The sequence below is a fragment of the Girardinichthys multiradiatus genome, chromosome 12 (assembly GCF_021462225.1).
Source record: "Girardinichthys multiradiatus isolate DD_20200921_A chromosome 12, DD_fGirMul_XY1, whole genome shotgun sequence".
NCBI classification, from domain to species: Eukaryota; Metazoa; Chordata; class Actinopteri; order Cyprinodontiformes; family Goodeidae; genus Girardinichthys; species Girardinichthys multiradiatus.
The window spans coordinates 32428622-32452302 of NC_061805.1; the positions used below are offsets into that span (position 1 = coordinate 32428622).

General features: G+C 39.5%; 2 protein-coding genes across 3 annotated transcripts; one reads left to right on the top strand and one right to left on the bottom strand.

The window, feature by feature from the left end:
- Positions 1-4769: 4769 nt before the first annotated feature.
- alkbh2 (alkB homolog 2, alpha-ketoglutarate dependent dioxygenase) lies at positions 4770-7965 on the bottom strand. The gene is made up of 4 exons (XM_047380976.1): positions 7846-7965; positions 5558-5837; positions 5284-5482; positions 4770-5215 (listed from the first exon to the last, which is right to left on the bottom strand). Exons 2-4 carry the CDS (start codon positions 5826-5828, stop codon positions 4888-4890), a joined length of 798 nt encoding a protein of 265 aa, XP_047236932.1. The 5' UTR covers positions 5829-5837; positions 7846-7965; the 3' UTR covers positions 4770-4887.
- Positions 7187-22444, top strand: unga (uracil DNA glycosylase a). 2 transcript variants are annotated; one of them, XM_047380975.1, is made up of 7 exons: positions 7187-7559; positions 7884-8084; positions 8161-8256; positions 19418-19515; positions 21549-21637; positions 21746-21924; positions 22016-22444. In XM_047380975.1, the coding sequence occupies exons 1-7, from the start codon at positions 7461-7463 to the stop codon at positions 22154-22156; spliced, it is 903 nt and encodes a 300-aa protein (XP_047236931.1). In that variant the 5' UTR covers positions 7187-7460; the 3' UTR covers positions 22157-22444. The 2 variants fall into 2 exon arrangements, with proteins under 2 accessions (XP_047236931.1, XP_047236930.1); XM_047380974.1 differs by lacking the exon at positions 7187-7559 and having other exon boundaries at positions 7591-8084.
- The last annotated feature ends 1237 nt before the right edge of the window (positions 22445-23681 follow it).

Below are 23681 nucleotides of genomic sequence, written 5' to 3' on the forward strand. Positions count from 1 at the left end.
TGAAAACCCAAAATTCCTATCTCACAAAATTAGCATATTTCATCCGACCAATAAAAGAAAAGTGTTTTTAATACACAAAACGTCAACCTTCAAATAATCATGTACAGTTATGCACTCAATACTTGGTCGGGAATCCTTTTGCAGAAATGACTGCTTCAATGCGGCGTGGCATGGAGGCAATCAGCCTGTGGCACTGCTGAGGTCTTATGGAGGCCCAGGATGCTTCGATAGCGGCCTTTAGCTCATCCAGAGTGTTGGGTCTTGAGTCTCTCAACATTCTCTTCACAATATCCCACATATTCTCTATGGGGTTCAGGTCAGGAGAGTTGGCAGGCCAATTGAGCACAGTGATACCATGGTCAGTAAACCATTTACCAGTGGTTCTGGCACTGTGAGCAGGCGCCAGGCCGTGCTGATACATTCAAGAGCTGCAGAGTCAATAGAGTATTTCTGCAGATGACAGGAGTCTGTCTTGTACTGGAAGTCTGAGGTGTACAGAGTGAAAAGGAATGGTGAGAGTACAGTCCCCTGTGGTGCTCCTGTGCTGCTGACTACCTGGTTAGACACACAACCCTTCAGTCTCACAAACTGTGGTCTGTTTGTCAGGTAGTCTTTGATCCAGGATTGCTGAGGCCTCCACCTGAGTCTTCTGGAGTTTCTGACAAAGTAAATCAGGTTGGATTGTATTAAATGCACTGGAGAAATCAAAGAACATGATCCTCACAGTGCTGCTGGCTTTGTCCAGATGACAGTGGGTTTGTTGAAGCATGTATATGACAGCATCTTCAACTCCAACTCCACAGTGATAAGCAAACTGAAGGGGGTCCTGTTGGTTTATTGTTTGCTTACTCAGGTGGGCCAACAGGAGTCTCTCTAGGACCTTCATGATGTGGGATGTCAGGGCAACAGGTCTATAGTCATTGAGGACTGATGGGTGAGTTTTCTTTAGTACCGGAACAAGACAGGAGGTCTTCCACAACACTGGAACCTTCTTCTGGGCCAGGCTAAGGTAGAAGAGGTGCTGCAGAATCCCACAGAGCTGCTCTGCACAGGCCTTCAGGACTCTAGGGCTGACATGATCTGGACCTGCAGCCTTATTCCGGTTCAGTCTTTCCAGTTGTCTCTTAACCTGACTTCTTGAGACACACAGGTGGAAGGGGGAAGCAAAGGAAGCATCAGCATCTTCTGATTTGGTTGAAGGCAAACAAGTAGAAGCAGAAGGGTCTAGGGCTGAGGTGGAAGATGAAACGTTTGAGGTGTAACAGGAGAGCTGTGGGTCAAAGGTGGGTGGGATGTCTGGCTGTGAGCAGGAGAGAAGGATGCTTACCTTGTTTCTGAACTGAACCTATTGCAGAAAGTGTTAAGTTCATTGGCTTTGTCCAGACATTCATCGGTCTGATCGTCCTGCTTGAAGCCTGTGATGTTCATCCCTGATCACACATCTCTGATATTGTTTTGCTGGAGCTTGCTCTCCAGCTTCTTCTTGTACACCACCTTGCTGTCTCTTATCTTGACTTTAACTTGCTTCTGTAAACTCCTCAATAATTCTCTGTCTCCCTCTCTGAAGGCTCTTTCTTTTTTGGTAAGCAGGTCCTTCAGGTCACTGTTGATCCAGGGTTTGTTACTGGGGAAGCATCTCACTGGTTGGGATGGAGTTATATATTTATATAGTCGGTCACACACTCATTGGTGTCCTCTCCATATGGCTGGCACAGAGCATCCCAGTCAGTAGCCTAAAAACAACCTCATAGGGCCTCTTTTGCTTCCTGTGACCATCTTCTCACAGTTCTCTTCATTACAGGTTACCTCTGAACAAGGGGCTTATATTTTGAGCAGAGAAAACAAGATTGTGATCTGTTTTACCTAGAGGAGATCCTGCCTTAGAGATGTATGAGTCCTTGACATAAAATAAATGCAACGTTTTGTTTTCTCTGGTAGAGCAGCTGACAAACTATTGAAATGGTGGAAGTGTAGCAGAGAGGGAAGCATGGTTAAAATCACCAGATATTGCTACAAACGCATTGGGGTGTTGTGTCTGTAGCTTAGCAACAACTGAGCTGATGGCATCATATGCAGTGTCTGCAACAGCTAAAGGTGGAACATAAACCGTTGCCAAAATAACACAGATGAACGCTCTGGGTAAATAATATGGACGAAAACTTACTGCTAACAGTTCAATATCTGAACTGCAGAGACGACACTTTATAGTAACATGTTCTGGATGGCACCGTCTATTGTTCACAAGTACCGTTATTCCACCTCCTTTACGTTTACCGCAACTCTTTAAGTCTCTGTCTGCTCATATGGTCACAAAGCCTGGCAGAGAGACGCTGGAGTCAGGGATATGATCCTGCAGCAATGTCTCAGTAAAACACATAATACTGCATTCCTGATACTCTGGCTGGGTCCTTTGTAGGGCTTGGAATTTATCCAACTTGTTTCCCAAAGATCTCACATTTCCCATCATAATCAATAGAAGAGATAGTTTGAACTTCCTCCTCCTCTCTTCTCTTTGCTCCTACTCTGCATCCATGATGCCTCATTTTCAACTTGTAAAAAAAAAAAAAAAAAAAAAGGAACACCTTGTGGTGACGCATTTTAAAAATTGTCCAAAAGTAAAACAGTATTAGCAAAAACCCTTTCAGCTGCACAATATCCAACACCGGAGAAGACAACTTTCCAAATAAATTTATTGTTCTTCCGAAAAATTAATTTTTATCCACCACAAGGGGAATCAGTTTTCAAAGAGATCAAAATGAAAGCTAACAGAGCTGCTCCAACCTGCTGCCACCCTCAGTGGCGCAATTCTAGAATTCAAATAAAGTACAAGTTTCCCTAGTTGAATGTCACAAAATGTAGACATTAAAAAGTGTGTTAATTTAGGTTGATGACATCACAAGAGGCACAAGAAATTTAGTTTGCTGGCATTAGTTAACACTATGGTGGATGAGCATTTGATTAAAAACTGAAAAAAGTTGCTCTTTGTGATGTCACGAGAGGCATGTTAATGTGAAAGCCTTTTTGTGGGAGAGCAGATTACAGGTCCTTCTCAAAATATTAGCATATTGTGATAAAGTTCATTATTTTCCATAATGTAATGATGAAAATTTAACATTCATATATTTTAGATTCATTGCACACTAACTGAAATATTTCAGGTCTTTTATTGTCTTAATACGGATGATTGTGGCATACAGCTCATGAAAACCCAAAATTCCTATCTCACAAAATTAGCATATCATTAAAAGGGTCTCTAAACGAGCTATGAACCTAATCATCTGAATCAACGAGTTAACTCTAAACACCTGCAAAAGATTCCTGAGGCCTTTAAAACTCCCAGCCTGGTTCATCACTCAAAACCCCAATCATGGGTAAGACTGCCGACCTGACTGCTGTCCAGAAGGCCACTATTGACACCCTCAAGCCACAGGGTAAGACACAGAAAGAAATTTCTGAACGAATAGGCTGTTCCCAGAGTGCTGTATCAAGGCACCTCAGTGGGAAGTCTGTGGGAAGGAAAAAGTGTGGCAGAAAACGCTGCACAACGAGAAGAGGTGACCGGACCCTGAGGAAGATTGTGGAAAAGGGCCGATTCCAGACCTTGGGGGACCTGCGGAAGCAGAGAACTAAGTCTGGAGTAGAAACATCCAGAGCCACCGTGCACAGGCGTGTGCAGGAAATGGGCTACAGGTGCCGCATTCCCCAGGTCAAGCCACTTTTGAACCAGAAACAGCAGCAGAAGCGCCTGACCTGGGCTACAGAGAAGCAGCACTGGACTGTTGCTCAGTGGTCCAAAGTACTTTTTTCGGATGAAAGCAAATTCTGCATGTCATTCGGAAATCAAGGTGCCAGAGTCTGGAGGAAGACTGGGGAGAAGGAAATGCCAAAATGCCAGAAGTCCAGTGTCAAGTACCCACAGTCAGTGATGGTCTGGGGTGCCGTGTCAGCTGCTGGTGTTGGTCCACTGTGTTTTATCAAGGGCAGGGTCAATGCAGCTAGCTATCAGGAGATTTTGGAGCACTTCATGCTTCCATCTGCTGAAAAGCTTTATGGAGATGAAGATTTCATTTTTCAGCACGAACTGGCACCTGCTCACAGTGCCAAAACCACTGGTAAATGGTTTACTGACCATGGTATCACTGTGTTCAATTGGCCTGCCAACTCTCCTGACCTGAACCCCATAGAGAATCTGTGGGATATTGTGAAGAGAACGTTGAGAGACTCAACACCCAACACTCTGGATGAGCTAAAGGCCGCTATCGAAGCATCCTGGGCCTCCATAAGACCTCAGCAGTGCCAGAGGCTGATTGCCTCCATGCCACGCCGCATTGAAGCAGTCATTTCTGCCAAAGGATTCCCGACCAAGTATTGAGTGCATAACTGTACATGGTTATTTGAAGGTTGACGTTTTTTGTATTAAAAACACTTTTCTTTTATTGGTCGGATGAAATATGCTAATTTTGTGAGATAGGAATTTTGGGTTTTCATGAGCTGTATGCTAAAATCATCCGTATTAAGACAATAAAAGACCTGAAATATTTCAGTTAGTGTGCAATGAATCTAAAATATATGAATGTTAAAGTTTCATCATGACATTATGGAAAATAATGAACTTTATCACAATATGCTAATATTTTGAGAAGGACCTGTATATCGTGATGAGGCACTGATTTACAACACAACCAAAAAATTTGAAAAATAACCATTAGCTGTTGTTTTATAGATGATACACTTGATCTAAAATAAATTAAACAGATTTACCAGAAAAGTTGGATAGTATCTTTAAATCTTTATTTACTGGAGGATAAACTTGTCCCTTCACAAAAGTCCAAGTTTGACTAGAGAAATTTTCATTCAGAATTTGGTCTCTACACAGGGTCTTTGCTGTTAGTGGTTCTGTTTGATTTTTTTTCTGAAGTCCACCAAGATGTGTCTAAAGGTGAGATTAATGCGAGGCGAGAGGACCTTCTTTCGAACAGGAAGGCTATGGTACCAGAAGGTGTTGGTCGGAGGGTTCATGAGAAGCAGGCTTCCATGAGCGAGCTTTAGATTTACAGGATCAATCTGTCGGCTGGTCCGTTTCCCTCGAGCATCTCTGTGTCTAAAGATGAAGTCTCGAGCTGCTCCTAGTGAGACAGAGGCGATAGGACTGGAAGGGTCCAGCTCCTTCTCGTCGTCCCTATGCTCCCCCATGTGATCCTGTCCGTCTTTGTACCTGGTGGAGAGACAGAGGCTCAGTATGTTCAACTCTAACTTCTGGATTAGGTGTTGGGAATTTGTCACCTGTTGATCAAGACAAAGTTGAACTTTTGGCCGGTTGCCTCTGTGACCGCGTTTCGGATATACTCCAAAGTTGGAGTCCAGGGACAAGCCAGACGAGTCACCCCAGAATACGTGTAAGTGAGACCTGCATTCCCATAGGTCGCCTGCTTCCTCGGTATATTATACACCTTTCCAAACACTTGGACCTTTGCTTCCTCTCCTGTGAGAAAAAACAACCACCCGTCATACTACTATACTGTAAACTGAAGTTGTATCTTCACAAAAACACCTCTACCTGTTGAGTACACCACCTCCTCCTCCAGCTGTCTGAAAAGGTCATCTGCTTCCTCTTTTAAGAAGAGTAAAGCATAATCACAATCCAGTCCCTCTGCCTCTATTTTTTGCCAAGGAATAGGATGAGAGAACTCTTCAAAAGATGGGTCCTTATCCTCCTCCTTAATGCTCTCATGTTCCTCCATTTTAGTCTTCTTTTTTCTGGGACTTCTTCGTGGGACATCATTGCTGCACAGGCGTTTATTCTGTCCCTGAAACAGGAACTGGTCCATTTCTGTAGCCTGGTGTGACAACACACGGATGGACAACTTTTTTCTCTATAAGCCAAAAAAAATCAAAAATTTTTTATTGGAAGTGCATTTTACGTGTACGTTGACACTAAGTAGAATAGCTCAATATTTTTAATAATAATAAATAAATAATAATAATTTCTTGGTTTTAGATTATCATAATAGGTCAGCCAGCAACATATTATTTTTTGCTAGAAAATACCCTAAAATACAGACCAGAAAATCTGAAACTATTTTTTACTTAATGTGACTGAAATCATTATTTTAGCTCAACACACAACAGAACATTGTTCATATACAGGTGCATCTAAAAAATTATGTTGAATGAAAATTTAAATTTTTTAGGTAATATATGAAACAAAGTAAGAAATTTACACATAGTGTTTATTTCTGTTAATTTGGATGATTATGGCTTACTACTAATGGAACCCCAAAATTAATTTTTTTCAGCAAGTTAGAATATTTCAAATGATCCCTAAAAAATATTTCTAATACAACATTGTCAGTCTACTGAAAAGTATGTCAATGTACTGTACAGTATTTGCTCTCAGTACTTGGTTAAGCATCCTTTTGCATGAATTATTGCATCAATGCAGCGTGGCATGGAGACGATCAGCCTGTGGTTCTGCTGAGGTGTAATAGAAGCCCAGGTTGCTTTGATAGGAACTTTCAGCTGCAAATCAGCATCTCCAAAAAGTTTGTCAGCAGAGGGAAGCACGAGATGCTCCAATATTTAGAAAGCTGCTCTGACTTAAGACTAGATAAAACTTAGTGGACCAACACCAGGTCAACCACAATTATCACCTACTGTAGAAACTTCACAAGCAAAATAGATTATCTGCTCCCGCACTAGGGATCCTGACATTCAGACCTTAATTTCCAAAATCCAAATGAAATGCTAAATTTCTTTTTATCTGAAGGACTTTGGACCACTGAGCAACAGTCCAGTTTTTTCTCTCCTTAGCCCGTTTTATTGTTACCGGTTCAGGAGTGGCTTTACACAACCAATGTGACAGCTGTGGCCCATGTTGTGGATACATATCTGTGTAGTGGCCCTTGACACACCAACGTCACACTCTGTTAATCTCCCCTAAACTGTTGAATGGCTTCTCCTTCATATTCCTCTCAAAGCTGTGGTTATCACTGTTGCTTTTGCAACTTTCTCTACCGCACTTTTTCCTTTCACTCAACTTTTCCCTAAAAAACTCAGATACACTTGTGAACAGCCAGCCTTACTCTCATTGTTAAGGGTTTCAATTTCTACTATAACCAATAACTCAACATTTGTTGTTTGTTGGTCTTGTTCAAATTTCTTGAGAATCCTAACTTAATTAGCTGTGAGACAAAAATAACAGAAATAAGCTGAACTTTTGATTGGATTTATAAATGTACTTGTAACCAAAACATTTTTGTTGTGTAACACTAGAAAACACTGGTTCGTCTTGAACAGCACTCAGCTCATTATAATAAATGCTTTCGTCACTTCGTTTAAGGCGCGAATTCCTTCCAACTATCGCACCGATAACGTTACTTTACCTGGGAGTCTTGTCCTCTTTGGATAATTAAGTACACTAGTTCTTTCTGCAGCTCACCGCCAAAGTGTTTGCAACAAGAATGATTGGACAGAAAACGATTAACTCATTTTTTTCGCCGGTGTCGAAAAAGAGAGTTTCCAAGGAGGTAAATGAATCCGAGGAGGATACTAAAGAGCAGGTGAGCGTCACTTCAACTACAAACAGATGTCAAATCAACATTAGGAACAGCTTGTAAACCTAAACCGTTGGGTATTTCATTTACAAACACATGCAGTGCTCTATTAAAGTATTTAACATTGCTGTATTTTCCCGCGACTTGTGCAGCGTGGATTATGGTGCGTTCACGATCATCGCGGTGTTGTTGAACGTTGCCAAACGTGTCTGCTAGCATAACATGAAACTGTTAGCACCGCTTCGTCGGCTGTTTCTAAAGCCGCCTTCTCTCCGAGGAACAAGTTTCTCACCGGCTTTGCGTTTTGCTCAATATACCAAAATCCTTCAGAAGAAGCAGAAGTGCGCCGTGGCGGCGCCAGAGCCGGAATGCCCGCCTCCTGGTCCTCTGTCCCCGGAGCAGCTGGACAGGATCGCCCGTAACAAGAGAGCGGCGCTGGAGAGACTGGCTTCCGCTCAGACTCCTCCGGGGTTCGGGGAGAGCTGGAGGAAGGAGCTGGCTGCTGAGTTTGTAAAGCCCTACTTCAAACAGGTGAGAGGAGGAGATTCTCCACACAGCCTCTGTTTTACTGTCGGGTGTTTTAATTGTTTTACACTTTTTGCCACAGCTGATGCATTTTGTTTGTGAAGAGAGGAAACGCTACACAGTTTACCCACCTGTTGAACAAGTGTTCACCTGGACCCAGATGTGCGGCATCACAGATGTAAGTGTAGTTCATGTACTTTTTACATCACATGTTGTGCATTTATGCGCGTTATACATACAGCTTTAATTATGTCAGGAGACACTAATGAGTGCAGAACTATAATATTCATGTAGATATTGTGTATATTATGGTAGAAGTACTTACAGTTAAACCCAATATGGTTTATACCAGATTCAGATTTATATTTAAAACTATTTTCGTTCAGCTGAGCAGTTTGTTTTGTCACAGAGAATGAGACCAGGATTTCTTAAAATATAATAAAACATTCTGAAAGAAGTATCAGTTATAAGACAATTACACTTGGAACAATTTATCTGTTAGTCATGTACGCTTTATTAAAAATGGAATGTCAAAAATTATTTCTATCCTTCTCAATAATCGGTGGTAACAGCTTTGTTGGCATCACAACAATCAAACCCTTCCGATAGTTGCTGACCAGCTTTCTGCATGTTTCCACTAGTATTATGACCATTTTTCTTTGGTGGTGAGCTCCAGGCCCCGTATTCACAAAGAATCCTAAGACTAAAAGTAGCTCCTAGTGATGTCAATCTTAGAATTTCAAGATTCTTCTTAGAAACGTCTATAAAAATCATACAATTTTTAATATATAGATAAGATAAACCTCATCATCCCTCTAGGGTGAAATTAGTTTCAGCAGTAAGGTAATATTAAGAAGGATAAATAAATAGTAGAAACAGTAATAAATAACAATGAATAAAAAGTGAACAAAATTACAAACAATATAGTATGAAATTATTTAAATATTTAAATGCTTTCAAAAAGAACGTTTGGAAAAAGTCGAAAAAATATGTATATACATAAATTCAAACTCTATACAAGGTACATTACAATGATCTAAGCACTATATACATAGGAAGATGTAAATGAGGTGAATAAATACTTGCTGTATTCTACATAATGATGTCAGCAGCCTAAATGGCCATCTACAACGCTCCCCGTCTATGGAGAAGTTCTCTGGTGTGCTGCAATCTCCTCTCTACCTTCTGATCGAAGCAGGTACCAGAGCTGCTAACATTCCAGGCTGGTGCTGAAAGCAGATGGAACGACACATTTATCCCGTTTGTTCCCACCGTAATCCCAGAACCAAATCTACCTTTCAACACTCCTCTCTTCTCCTCCACCAGCAGGCTCTGCTCCTCTGTTTATTTCGGTTTTCTCCACCTTTTTTTTCTCTGTTTTGTTTTGATCGTTTTACCAAACTAAACCACATTATACAAGAAAGGAAATCACAGTAAAATGCTGCATTTTAATATTAATATTAAGTTAATTCATTTGAAATGGACGCAGTATGACAATGACCAGCGTGGTGTGTAAACATAATATTAAGCAAATCAAAATAATGATGAGCATGTAAATAAGCTATGTTCAAACATTTTCCGGCTGTGTGACAATTGATTTAATCTTGCTAAGTTGTATCATCATGATTTACACATTTCTAAATCCAGTCTAATTTCTATCGGTTAATTTCTCTCCATTGATTATTAGGAGTGCATTTTTTTTTTTTTTTGTGTGTGTGTGTGGTTGTTTTTTTTAACAACTACTCACAGCTCTTAGAGGACAGCGTTACACCTAACAACAGGGTCAGCCACAACTCCTCACTAAGATAGGAATTTCTGTCGGTCTCCTTGCTCAGAGTCGCTCTCGACAGCGAAGTAAATCACTCTCAAGCTAGAAGTCCTTGCCAAGATTTTTTAGGCCAAGTCAGGAGCTCTCTGGGAGGACACTGAATAAGGGCCCTGGTTTTTAAATTTGGAATGCCTCCATACCATCACCCTACTCTTTAGCTTCCTCCTCAGATTCTATATCAGATTCAAGTCAAGACTCTGGCTGGGCCACTCTAAAATGTTGATATTACCTTCAGTCAGAAGCAGCATGTTGGTAAAACTAAAATCTATGTCTGCCAGGGGTATGTCCAGATTTTGGCGTAACTGTATGGAAATAATAAAAAAAAATTACATAAACTCAATCCAATAAGCTTTATAAAAATATTTCTTCTAGTATTTTGATGCTGATTAATAAATCCTGTCAAGCAGGCAGTGCACTGTGCAGCATAGGTAAAAAAAATAAAATGTAATTGTATAAAAATGTATTTTGATCACTCTTTATATACTTCCTTGATATCAAAAGAATCGCAATGAAGTGTTCTTAGAGCATCATGCTTTCCGCTGTGTTTGCAAAATTGTTAATGCCTAATGTAGTTTTAACCAGGTGATCTGATACTGATCAGAGACTTAAATTCATTTGTAAACATGATCTTTTATATTGCTTTTTTTTCTCTTTATGTCTTAAATCAGTGGGAGGTTTTTAAAAAGCTATACAGCTACTATAGTAGTTTTATTCATGTAAAAGCAACTCTGTAAAAATGTGTATTAGGCCTGGCTCACATGGCAGGATTTTTATGCTGATTTTCGCCCCGATCTTCCCCTTCCGACATGCCTCAATTATCGTGATGGTTCTAATCTTATGAGATATTTCTGCTGTGTGTGGTGGGTTAAGAGTGATCTAGTCTGCTTGGAAGGACGTCAGGACCGCTCCGACCTCAAATCGGGGATATTCAACGTTTTGGATTGTCTTGCCCCGATATCCTACCATGTGGGTTGTTCCCCGAGGACGAACGAGCACGCAGCCTGTTGAATGTGACGTATAGCCAATTAGAAAGCGACATGACAGAAACAAGGAAGGGAATCATTCTGAACTCACGTTTGATCTCGAGAGGTTTTGCAAAATTTCCAGCCTGACACCTGAATGTTTGTGAGTGAAATCTATTCGACTGAACCTGTTCTACCTACGATTTCTTTTATCGTCACGTGTGGGGTCTCGCAGGTTTTGAAAATCAGCCGACAATTTGAAAATTCTGCCATGTGAACCAGGCATTATTGCAAAAGTAGTGAAGTTGAAATTATTTAAATGGCATCTTCCAGTGATTAAAGGAAACATCACAAGGTGTTAAATAAAAGAAAAAATCAAACACATTTTTGAAATCCCCACAGATGCTGACTTCTATATTCAGCTATATCTCTTCCTGCACTGAGCTCTGCTCCGGTAATCAGGGGCCTCATGTACAAAAGAGAGCACAGCGTTCATAATAAAGGTTTGCGGTAGGGAGAAATTCTTATCTTGCGCCAGTTGCGGAATTTTCTTATCAAAGTGGGTAGAAGTTGACTCATAACAAGAGAAAATCCGGACTTTGTCTTTATAAGTTTTATTCAAAGGCATTCAGCGTTTGAATGACTCTGTCACCGAGCAAGTCAGTTGAACAGAGCCCCGATCAACATTTACACACAGTATTTATACCAGAACAAGGCAGTGTTATCTCAACTGCAAAGAGTCCATGTTCTATGACCCCAACCCTTCTTGAGTTCAACAGTGACAAGCTTATCTAGGAACAGACCTAAATGCCCTAACTGACATTGTCCTAAAGATGGGTCTGAACCATCAAACTTCTGATAATGGCTTTACAGCTTCTTCCTCTAACACAGATATTCTGAGGAGTAAAAAAGGTTATACACTGTGAAATGCTTACTGCAAAAATTTCCATTACACTCCCTTCTTCTGATTACAAGATAATCACAACTAAAGGAAAATTCTTCAAAACCATCACCCCTCTCAGCTAACAGATAATCCAAAGCCATTCTAGTTTGCAAACTCATCGTTCTAATAGCCTGCTGCTCCGTAGTTAGAACAGTGAAACCTTCCTCAGATAAAGCAGTAAGATTAAAAGTTAACACAAAAGGATCTGGAGCCAAAGATTCTGAAATAGTAGAAGGATCAGTTCTGATAGGACATGACTCAAATTTATGTCTGTTGATTAAAGCACATAAAACAAATATAATAGCTTCACAACCTACTGTCTTCCCAAGGAAATAAGGTGTACTTTCCTCCTGTGTAATACAAATATCAGGATCTTTAATCGGATTTCTAATACCTCGAATTCTATAGAGTTCCTGTAGACGCACAAGTTAAATTAATCTCACTAGAAAATCTACTAACATTTCTGCTTTCCCTTACACTATAGTTCCTCATAGTTTTGATGCATCAGTTGCCACCAAACATTATCAGTATGATCATAGTAGTCAGAAAAGTGATGAATCTCTCTTCGAATCCGCTGATGAATATTATTAGTCAGATTAACCACACAGTGTCTTTGTTGTACCTTTTCCCAAAATGAACACAAGAGTTATAACAATACTTGCAATACCAATCATTAGCATCAGAACAAACCATCTTCCATATAGCTGCACGTGACCTTGAAGTGGAATGTCCTTTCTTCTGGTACTGAAAGCAAACAGTTTTTCCCAAAGAAAACAAATTATAAACACAACTTAAAAAACAAAAAAAATCCTGCTGTCTCTCCTGAGTGGCTTCAAGCTGCCCTGTTACCAGTCTGGTACAGGTGGGCGGTCGTAGGAAGTTCCTCTAGAAATATATTTAGAAACAGGAACTCTAACCTGCTGGAAGTTAGGCTTCCATAGTCCAACTAAACAACGGTGGAAATGAACACATTCAAACTTGTAATAATACCATAATGATAAATATCAAGCAATAAACATAAAAGTTAGATAAAAGCATCCGAGATTTCCTCCTCAGAGTTAGTCTCGCTGTCAAAGTGGGAGGAAAGAATCTCTCACTGTGGTGTGTGTGCAGTGAGGCAAATGACCTTATGATTTATAACTTTCAGGCAATGCGACGGCCTTAAGTAGATTCTGAAATAACGTTGCACTGCCCAAGGGATTATTGTGCCCTTGTAAGAACAGTGTTCTTCAACCACCTCTTCAATCACTCGCCAGTGATCAGCTTACAGTTCTTTGTCTTGTGGTGGTCCGCTGTCCTCACACCTTTCAGCCGTGGATGATCCAGTTGGAAGATGACTTGTGTCCTGGAAGCCAGATGAAGCTGGGGGAGCTGGAGCTTTCCTGCAGCTTTCCTGCAGCTTTCCTGGGTGTCTAGTAGGATCTGATATGGGCCATTCCAGCGCCTGGACTTCCTGTGTTTTCTCCTAGATTCTCTGACCAGAATCCAGTCCCCAGGAATAAAGGACTGGAGGGTGGAAGTGGCTGTTTCTGGTAATGCAACCTTCACCATCTGTGAAACTTGAGAAAACACAGTGGACAGGTTTTGGCAGTAAAACAACATCCTATCTTCACACAAAGATGTGGAAGAAAATGATCTTGGCAATATCCCCATGTCCAAATTAGGAGACCTGCCACACAGCATTTCAAAAGGACTGAGATTTGTCTGTGTCCTTGGTCTCAATCTCATATAAGTGAGAACAATAGGTAGAGCCTTCACAACACTTGGCTAATTTTCAATTCAAAGTCCCATTCTCAAACCTAAGTGCTTAACTACATGAACTTCATCAAAACATCCAACAAAATCCAAATAATTGATCTTCTGACTTCACCTGATATACTAGCAGTGACCATCAGCTAAATATTCTGAATATCAAAAATGTGACATGATGTTTGAGGAAGGTCTGATTACAGGTCAATATTTCATAGTTTCAGAAAACCCAAAAAGAATTTCAAAAATGGTCTAATCTGTGGAGATATAAAATTTCACAAAAAATCAACACCATAATTTCAGAGAGGTTTTCAAAATGTGGTCTTAGGGAGCTATGCACCATTTATATAACAAAGTACAACGTCTCTCTCGTATTGTCACTAAGTCCTCACTGCAGGTATGAGCTACCCTTTTTCCCATGAGTGCTAAAGCTTTTGGAACCCCATGTTACTTTATTCTGACATTCCCCTCTTCTGGTGCAGGGTCCAACCCATGCGACAATCCAGCAAAAAGTTTGTACAAAAATGTTCTAGTAACCAAGATCACATAACCCAGAACCAAAGAAATTAATTCTGACATAACTATGTGTCACTATGAATTTAACGAAAGCAACATAAAGAAAATCCAGATGTTTTTAACTGCAATTCAGTTCCATTAACAACAAAACACAAACTTTAGTTATTCAGTTCATCAATGTCTCACTTAGAAATTAGTCACATATCATCCTGATTTGTCTTGTACAAAGATGAATATTAGATTAATGGACATCCAATGTAATTCAGATGCATAAACCCTACAAATTTGAATTTAATAAATAATTCCCACCAAGTATGAAATCATAATTCTGATTCTTTATCAAAAATATATATTCCTTACTTTTGCATATCTTGAACTGTCAGCTAGCTTAATGGCACCAGGGAAACTTTCAATCTAATAAATCACCAATGATTCTGCATGCAAAACTAATTCTTCAAACTAGTTTAAACTATTTCATTATGCAGAACCAAACCTTTCATAGTTTTTTTGTCAGGACCTGATATAAGGTACAGTGTAAATCAACACGCTGCATGAATCAGAAGAGGGAAGAAAAACCTAATATAACTTCTTCCCAGCAGCTGCTGTGAAAAACAATGAATTTGTACTTTCCATAAGCGTCAGTTAACACTTGTGGACAAAAACTGCACCAAACTGTAAGTACTGTGTCAGAAACTGTATGAAGACCATCTGCAGTAGAACTAAGCCTGTTTTAATGAGGTCTCTACCCATTAGATTTATGGGATACAAATTCTGACAACAGAAAATAATATTTGAAGGAGAAACCCATCAGGTTTTACGCATGCGCTGGGTTTTAAAAATGCTCCTTCATGAGATCTGTCCTGAGAATAACATAGAAACACTTGGTTACTGCTGAGTTTTGGAGATGTTGTAACTTCCTCTGCATTTTCATAACTTTTAATAACTATAATAATTAACCCTGAATATTCCACGACAAAAGAGAACTTGTTTCTCTAAAATAATTAACTGGAAAGTATCAAATGAGTTAAGTTATCACCCTTTTAAAGATACTTTTCTAACCCTAAAATAATATTTTAACCCGCTATATCTGTCAACGTCAAGCAAGCGTAACATGAGCAGCGGTTAATAAGCGTTCTTCATTGCAGAAAATAGGAAAAGATTTATGCAAATGTGTGTGTGTGTTTGTACGTTACCCCCATCAGTTTCTTAATCGCTCCAGAGTCAGACTGTCATGGCACACAGTCCTCTATCAGTCCAAAAAACAACCAGGCTCTTCCCAGGTCTGTTGGTGAGACATTCAATCATTCTTTGTCCACTTTAACTTCTCCAGGAGGGAGAAAGAAGAAACTTTGCTCCGGTTTCTCTTCTGCCCGCATAAGATGCTTTCAATATAAATCCAGTGTATCGCTCTTCTGGCTCTGGCAAACAGCATAGATCGTTGTCCATCTCAGTGGGTCCAGACTTCTTCTGAGTTTTTTTATTTTTTTCTTGTAGAAAGTCACACTGCGATTTTCAACATGCAGGAAGGCAGATCTCTCACTTTCAGGCCGTGCTGGAGAAGCGTCTCTTGGCGGAGTAGCCATGGAGAAGGGCAGGTTTCTAAAATCCAGACTCAAAAACGCAGATGTTGAACTCAAATCCCATATATGTGTGTATTTGTGTGTGAGAGAGGCAGAAGAAAAGTTTAGTATAGGTTCAGATTTTGCACAAAGAAATATTATCAGTCAGTCAGTCAGTCGTCCACCTGCCTGTCACTTCCTTCCACAAGATGCACTATAATCCTTTCTAAAACAACTTTCTTTTCGCATCTCTGATGTCCCTTTTCACTTTTACCTTCTTTTCCGACTGATCGCAATATTTAAGACAAACGAAACTTCCTTCAGGAAAGTTTTAACTCTTTAACCCCTTAATTGATGCACTCTGTGCTTTTTAATCTTTTTCTTATGTTTTTTTTATTTTTCCATCAACTGTTTTACTTGAAACTATTTAAACTATTTAACTTATTTACACTCAAACTTCCACGCTGTGAAAAACCAAACTTATCTTCCAAATTAAAGCACATTTAACACAATCATCCCCACTTTTTCCTTTCATTATTTTATAAATCAGAGTATGAAGAAGGAGACACCCCTGATGCCTCAAGGTTCCGGAACCATTTTGTTTTTTACCAGTTCAGCGGCACGTCTGCCGACTGGCTTTTCTCCTTTATGAGGTGTAGAAAATTGCTAAAAACCACCCGCAAAACCCTGTGTTTTGCTTTATCCCATTGTTACCAATGAGAACCTCCCTGCAATTCCTTTTGCAGGGTAACTGGGCCCTCAGCTGATGTCCTCCCTCTCGCAACTCTGGAACCTAATTAATTAGTTAGGAGATGATGGTTAATGTGTAATAAAAATAATAATATACATTATATCATACAGAGCAATTTCTCACCCAGATATATTTGAAGACAAATTGTTCGGATCCAATCGTCCAGAAGCCGCAGGCGGGCACCAGAACTCCCCTCCGTAAAATGGAAGTGGACTGAGAACAACTCTCAGGCTGGCCAGGCGTCCGTGTCCCATCCTGCGGTCTCCTCTGGCACGTTAGATCCTGTTCGTGACGCTAAAATTGTTGTGGAATTTTCTTATCAAAGTGAGTAGAAGTTGACTCATAACAAGAGAAAATCCGGACTTTGTCTTTATAAGTTTTATTCAAAGGCATTCAGCGTTTGAATGACTCTGTCACCGAGCAAGTCAGTTGAACAGAGCCCCGATCAACATTTACACACAGTATTTATACCAGAACAAGACAGTGTTATCTCAACTGCAAAGAGTCCATGTTCTATGACCCCAACCCTTCTTGAGTTCAACAGTGACAAGCTTATCTAGGAACAGACCTAACTGCCCTAACTGACATTGTCCTAAAGATGGGTCTGAACCATCAAACTTCTGATAATGGCTTTACAGCTTCTTCCTCTAACACAGATATTCTGAGGAGTAAAAAAAGGTTATACACTGTGAAATGCTTACTGCAAAAATTTCCATCACACGCCGCACAAAGAAAATTGAAATGTACGAAACTTTGCTTTCATACAACCCAATTTGTGGTGAATTCTGCGCAGCTGCACTTAGTGCTTGAACCGCGCGGTCCCCGCCCCTAAATAGATATGCAAAGTAGTATAAACTAGCTGAAAGTTAACATCATGTGTCCAAATAACCATGGTCAGGGTGCTGTGACAGTCAAAGAACTGATTCCTTTCAATGGAAAAGCGCTAAGAGAGACTGTGTCTACACACCATGAGGGCTAATTGTAGTCAGTTACAGCAAACCAACAATTTCTTGAATGAGCTCAGCAACTCAAACCTCACTTGAAATAAAAAGGTTGTCGGCTCAAACCCGTTTAGTTCTACAGTGTCTGCATCGAATCCACAAGGTACTTTCTAGCTGCTGCGCTAAGCTCAATTACATCTCGATGCTGATCTTGCATATTTCTCCCATAGTTCCATTAGGAAGACACCACACACACTATGTGAAGTACTGTAAATCTTTAAAACCATTCAGGAGGCCACATAACAAAACTAGAAAATCACCTAGAAGCCAGCAATCGCACGGACGACGGAGTCTGCTTAAGGTTTGTTCCTAACACTTAATTATTATAGTATAAAGGAATTAAAGGTTGAGGAGGCCAACCAGCCACTGCGTTAGTGAGACACATAAACATGTCATAAATAGGTTGTAGATATATTGAATGAAAATGTCTTCCATTCATAAATTCAAATTCACTTACAGATGGGGCCCTTGTAGCAGTATGAATGCAGTCCATAGCTTTGATTACATTCAGAAATCGGCTCCTCGCTGCAAATGAGAGCCACAGTTTAGGGGAACTTTTTATAGGTGAGCAACATACGGATGTGGCCGACCCATATGGCTGGCATGATCCGGCTCAGGGATAACTGTTAATTACCCGATTTGTCAGTCGGCCCCCTGAAAAGCTCCGGTAAACAACCGCAGCATAGTGAGAACATAAACTGGCCCCTGAGATGCACGGTTCCTCCTGGTTTCCCTCTGTAACACTGAGGCAGCTGCTTGCAGAACTCCAAAATAATTGCCCTAATTGCCATAATCTAAACAGGCTGATAAGCCATGCATTATCATGTACCAGGAGGTGAGTACGATCTCAGAATAAAACGCCCCCTGTGATGTCTTCCATCCTCCAGCTGCCATCATTCCACAGATCAAACACCGTTTTAGAGAATAAAAGTATTCCTTAGATGATTCACATGTATTTTTTGCTCCTCAGCGCACAGACCGATGTGCATTAACATTTACAGGTGACAGAAACAGGAGGACATTTCACAGTTTACAGCCAACTGAGGTTGTTTCCATAATTTTCTGAGGTGTGATACGTTATTGTATGAGGCTAAATGTAATTCTGTTTCGTCACTCTGCTTTAAATCATAAAAGATTTGATGCTCCATGAATTAAGTAAATCTGAATGGAGTCATATTTCATTGGATTTAGGTGAGTTCTAATTCTCTAGTTTATTATTGTCGATTTGAAAAAGTTTGCATGCCTTCCACACATTTTCACGCACGTAAAACATTGTGCCGCAAGATTTTTGTGCGTAAGTATGCTCTGTACATGAGGCCCCTGGTGTCCTTAGCACCGTCTTATATAGGTGCTACGCTGATTAGATCGGTCAGTGTACCTCACACAGCCACAATTCAAAACATTGTATTATCACTCTTTCGTTCATAAACAAAAATACGTTGGTAATGCAACTGTTAACGAAGCCATAAACATGTCAATTTAAACACATAGTAGTTTTATTAAGGTCACGTTTTCAAGACTATAATTTTCAAAAAACAACTGCAGACTGAGCACCTGTCAGACAGCAAATAACCAGCTGATGTGTGAACGTTGCTGGTCAGCTGACCCCAAATGACTCATCACAGCTATCAATTAGATAACAGTACCCCCTATTACTTTCTGTGTAATAGGGGGTACACTTTGAACAGGTTGCCAGTTCATCACAAAGCGACTCAGAGATACAGGACAAACATCCACACACTCACTCATACCTAAGGACAATTTAGGGAGTTTAGTCAACCTAACAGTCATGTTTTTGGAGGAAGCTGGAGTACCCGGAGAAAAGCAACACATGCACCAGGAGAACATGCAAACTCCATGCAGAAAGACCCCAAGTTGGGATTCAAGCCCGTGGCCTTTTTGCTGAAAGTCAACAGTGCTACTAACTTCAAAATGTCCTTTTTTTTTAAAAGACAAAAACCTATAAAAGTCAAAAATATTTTACCTGGAAAGATTTGTAAATACAGTAAATTCTGTCTCTTTGATTTTAGGTCAAAGTGGTCATTCTAGGTCAAGATCCGTATCATGGTCCCGATCAAGCTCACGGATTGTGCTTCAGTGTGAAAAGACCAGTTCCTCCTCCTCCGAGGTACCAAGTCTCTTTTTCTTAATGGACAGAAACTGATCATGGAGTGTTCACACTTCAGGTGTCCTGACTGTCTTTCTATGCAGATATTTCAGTATTTAGACTAATGGACGATGTAATGAATCTAGTTGAGGTTGTTCTGTTCAGCAAGCTCAACTCATCTAAACTAAAAGACAATGACCTCAACAACATGAATTACCATTTTCCTTAGTTTGTTTACCTTTGCAATGGGCAAAAATGTAATGATGCTCAATAAATGCCATTTTATCACACTTTGGTTTTAATATTTTTCCCATCAGTATTTAGTTTTTGACTTACTGACTAAATGTACACTCGTTCAAATACTGAGAAAATGACGCTGACCTACTTTAAATTCAGGTTAAATTGACTCTGGTTTAATTTCTAAACAAAGGGCTAAAACAGTCATTTTGTTGACTTAAAGGTTCACAATTTATGCTTTAAAAAAATCTGCATTTAATGACGAAAACTCCAGGCCTTATTCGCAAAGTCTAATAGTCAGAGATTTTGAAACGGAGCTGATCCTATTTAGTCCAGGTAAATAAACTATACAATTTCCCTGTACCACACTCTGAAAATCTGAAGCAAAGCTCATCAATCTGGTGTTTCATGATTTGTGGAACAAACAGATGATCGAACCCTTTACTGTTCAACCAGCTTTAGGCTAATATGTACCCAAACGTTCAGAATGTTACTGAAACTCCAGAAATAAAGCAGAAATAGTATGAAGTTTTAAAATTAAAAATGTGTGAAACCCCTGTTTAACTGTACCAACAGATAAGTTGGGCTGTGACAGAAAGCTCTTCAACTTTATATTTGAAGCATACTTTGGTCTGACAGTTTAACATAATATACAAATCTTTTCATTAGTAAATGGAGATAAAAACACTACCAAATATTCTGATAAACTTTCACTAAATAAAAAAGAAAAAAACGGATAAAGGATGGAAAACGTGTCATAAAGTTAAAGGGTTTATGATGGGGCTTGGCGATAAATCACAAATATACCATCACAATATGAATGCGTGGAGTATCAATATTGTTTCATTATAATATAATTTGTTGACTGTTTTTTCTGAGTGCTATAAACAATAATACTGTATGTTCTGTCGGAGATGGTATCACAGTAAACCCAGCCCATCATACTAAAGGTACCAGAGTGTTGGAGGGAACGATTAGAAACTGAGGAGAGAGGAACGTGTGGATTCACCGCGAATTTCCACATTTAACAATAATATTGCCATCTATGAATTTCTAATGTTTTACATGAATATATTATACCTACTAAATGTGTTTTATAATTTTTCTTCTACATAAGTTGTGCAAGAAAAAAGGCAAAATTAACACATGTTGAGTCACAGTTGTCATCACATCAGTTTGCAATAGTCATAAAGCACTGCACGGATGCAATATTTAGTTGACTATTATATTTCAAGTGTTATGCATTCACATTTATTATGGATGGACTTTAATCATCCACCAGATGTATGTTTTTGGGGACTGAATCACTAAAGCTCACAGAGTGGTGAGAACATGTGATGGTAAAAAAGGAAAAGCATTAATTTAAGCAGTAATATCCTAGTTATATATTTTCTTTATGGTGCAGAGCCCAATGTCAAAAGATCAGATGTCCCTAAATTAACATGTTTTTGTGGTTTAATTTGGGGATTTAAGTGGCAACATTTCGTCTAAATATAGTATGTTAGCTAACATTAAAGATCGAGAGTTTATTTCTTTCTCTGATGATCTATAAATGGTTTCAGGAAAAAAAGATGTCTCTTGCATTTTGAATAGAAACGTCTGACGGGTAGTGAGTCCAACACATGCTTCTACAGTGATCTAGTCAGGTTTAAATAGATCCTCCTTGGGGATGGTGAAAGCACAGTTTTGTCTCAGCATGGCTGAAGGAGAGGTTCGTCTATGTTTCAGAGGACAGCCGTGGAGTTTTATGTACACTGGAGTTAGAGCTGTTTGAATCCCGTTTTTAACATCGGCTCTTTGACGCTTTTTATTTGCAGTTTGGAGAACATGTACAAAGAGCTGACCTCAGACATCGAAGGTTTTGAGCACCCAGGTCACGGAGACCTGACTGGATGGGCCAAACAAGGTACTTTAAATAAATATACATTCTGTTTAAGGATTAAAAAAAGATGCATGAGAAAGCCTTCTGTCATCCACAGCCGTGCTGTTTGAACCTCTTTGAATTTCTCACCAGGTGTGCTGTTGCTCAACGCTGTGCTGACTGTCAGAGCACACCAAGCCAACTCCCACAAAGACAAAGGCTGGGAGGCCTTCACTGACGCTGTGGTGCAGTGGCTCAGCACCAATCTGGAGGGTGTCGTGTTCATGCTGTGGGGAGCATATGCCCAGAAAAAAGGGGCTTCCATTAACCGAGTGAGTCTGCTGAGTCGTCCATTTTAACACTCTCAACAAAGGTGGTTTGCGCTGAACATTTGTGATTTAAGATTTCCTCTTTCTATTCTAGAAACGCCACCATGTCCTGCAGGCTGTGCATCCTTCTCCCCTGTCTGCTCATCGAGGATTTTTTGGATGTAGGCATTTCTCAAAGGCCAACGAGCTACTACAGAAAAACGGAAAGTCTCCAATAGACTGGAAGGCTCTTTAACTTCTGTCTATGTTAGCTTTTCTTATGCACAAGTTAATTAACTACAGACCAAACCCATCTATAAGCTTTTTAGTTCCTCTTTCAGCAAATGTTTATTTCATGTTTCATGTTTTTATGAAACAATTTATGTCAGCAGATTGTTCTGTTTTTACAGCCTTTTTCTTTAAACTCACAGCTGTAATGTTTGTTTAGCTCATTTCCTATATCTGGTTTCCCTTTTGTAAATATTTGTATACTCTTTCTGCTCTTTAGGTATGCACATTAAAGTTTCCATTCTTTGTATTGTAATGTTTGGTACGTTAAAAAGTTTTTTTTACATTGTATATTGTTTCTTTGGATGGATTTCTAACTTATAATCACAAATCTATGTTGTAGTATTTTTGATATTCACTGCTAAATATTTAGGGAAGCTCTATCCTCGATTTTGTGAAATTGTTCTTCATTTTACGCCAAAATTTAAAATTCACTTTAAAAAAAAATGTTAATCTGTCGGGTAACATGCATCAGTAACAAAACACCAAAATTATAATTTAAATTAGAGATGGACCAGTCAGTTGGCCAGAGGCAATGCCATACCAACTTTTCCTTGATTGGCTCATATATTTCTTTCCTCTGTTCATCAAAACTAAAAACTCTGTTTGGACTATAAACACATCAACCAAACAGCACACTTAGATGTCTGTTTTAGTTTAGAAAGAATCAGATAAAGTTTATGGACACATGGTTTGTTTGAATTGGGATAATCTTGTAATTTCTTTATTTCCGTTGGATTTAAAACTACTACCCCTATTGGGGGGACTCCTTCATATCCTATGTCATTTTATGCATTATAGTCATCAGAAAGAAGAATAGTCAGTATTGGGTTAAGATCTGTGTATCTCTACGTGTTTAAAATCAGAGATTTACTGGTCTACAGTCTGACTCACACCTATTGTCATGAGATATGGATCATGACCAAATGAACAAGATACCAGCTTCAGGCAGCTGAAATTGGCTTTCTTAGGGTCAGCCTTAGAGATTGGGTGAGGTGCTCTATCATCCGGAGTGGGATCAGATGCTGCTTCTCCAAAAGGAGTTAGTTGAGCTTATTAGGGCATCTGATCAGGAAGCCTCCAAGGCGCCTCCCTTTGGAGGAGAGCCCACAGGAAGGCCCAGAAATCGCTTTAGTGATTATATATCTCTTTTGGCCCGGGAACAACTAGGAATGCCCAGAAAAAGATGGAAAGTCTGGGTTTTTCTCCTGGACCTGTGACCCCTTTGACCTGATCTCTGATAAATTGAATGGTTGGATGGATGTATAATTATGAAATCATACAATAACGAGCAATAGAGTCATCTAAAAGCTTGATAGATGCACATAAAGAATTCTCACAGGAAGAAATACATAATTTATATGAAAACAACTGGAAAAATAAACGTTTTAGAAAACATATTTACTTTAAAGCATGATATATGGCTCTCCTATAAACAATAATCTTTAAAAAAGAATTAAAACGCTAAGAACTAAGTAAATAAACAAAAACGA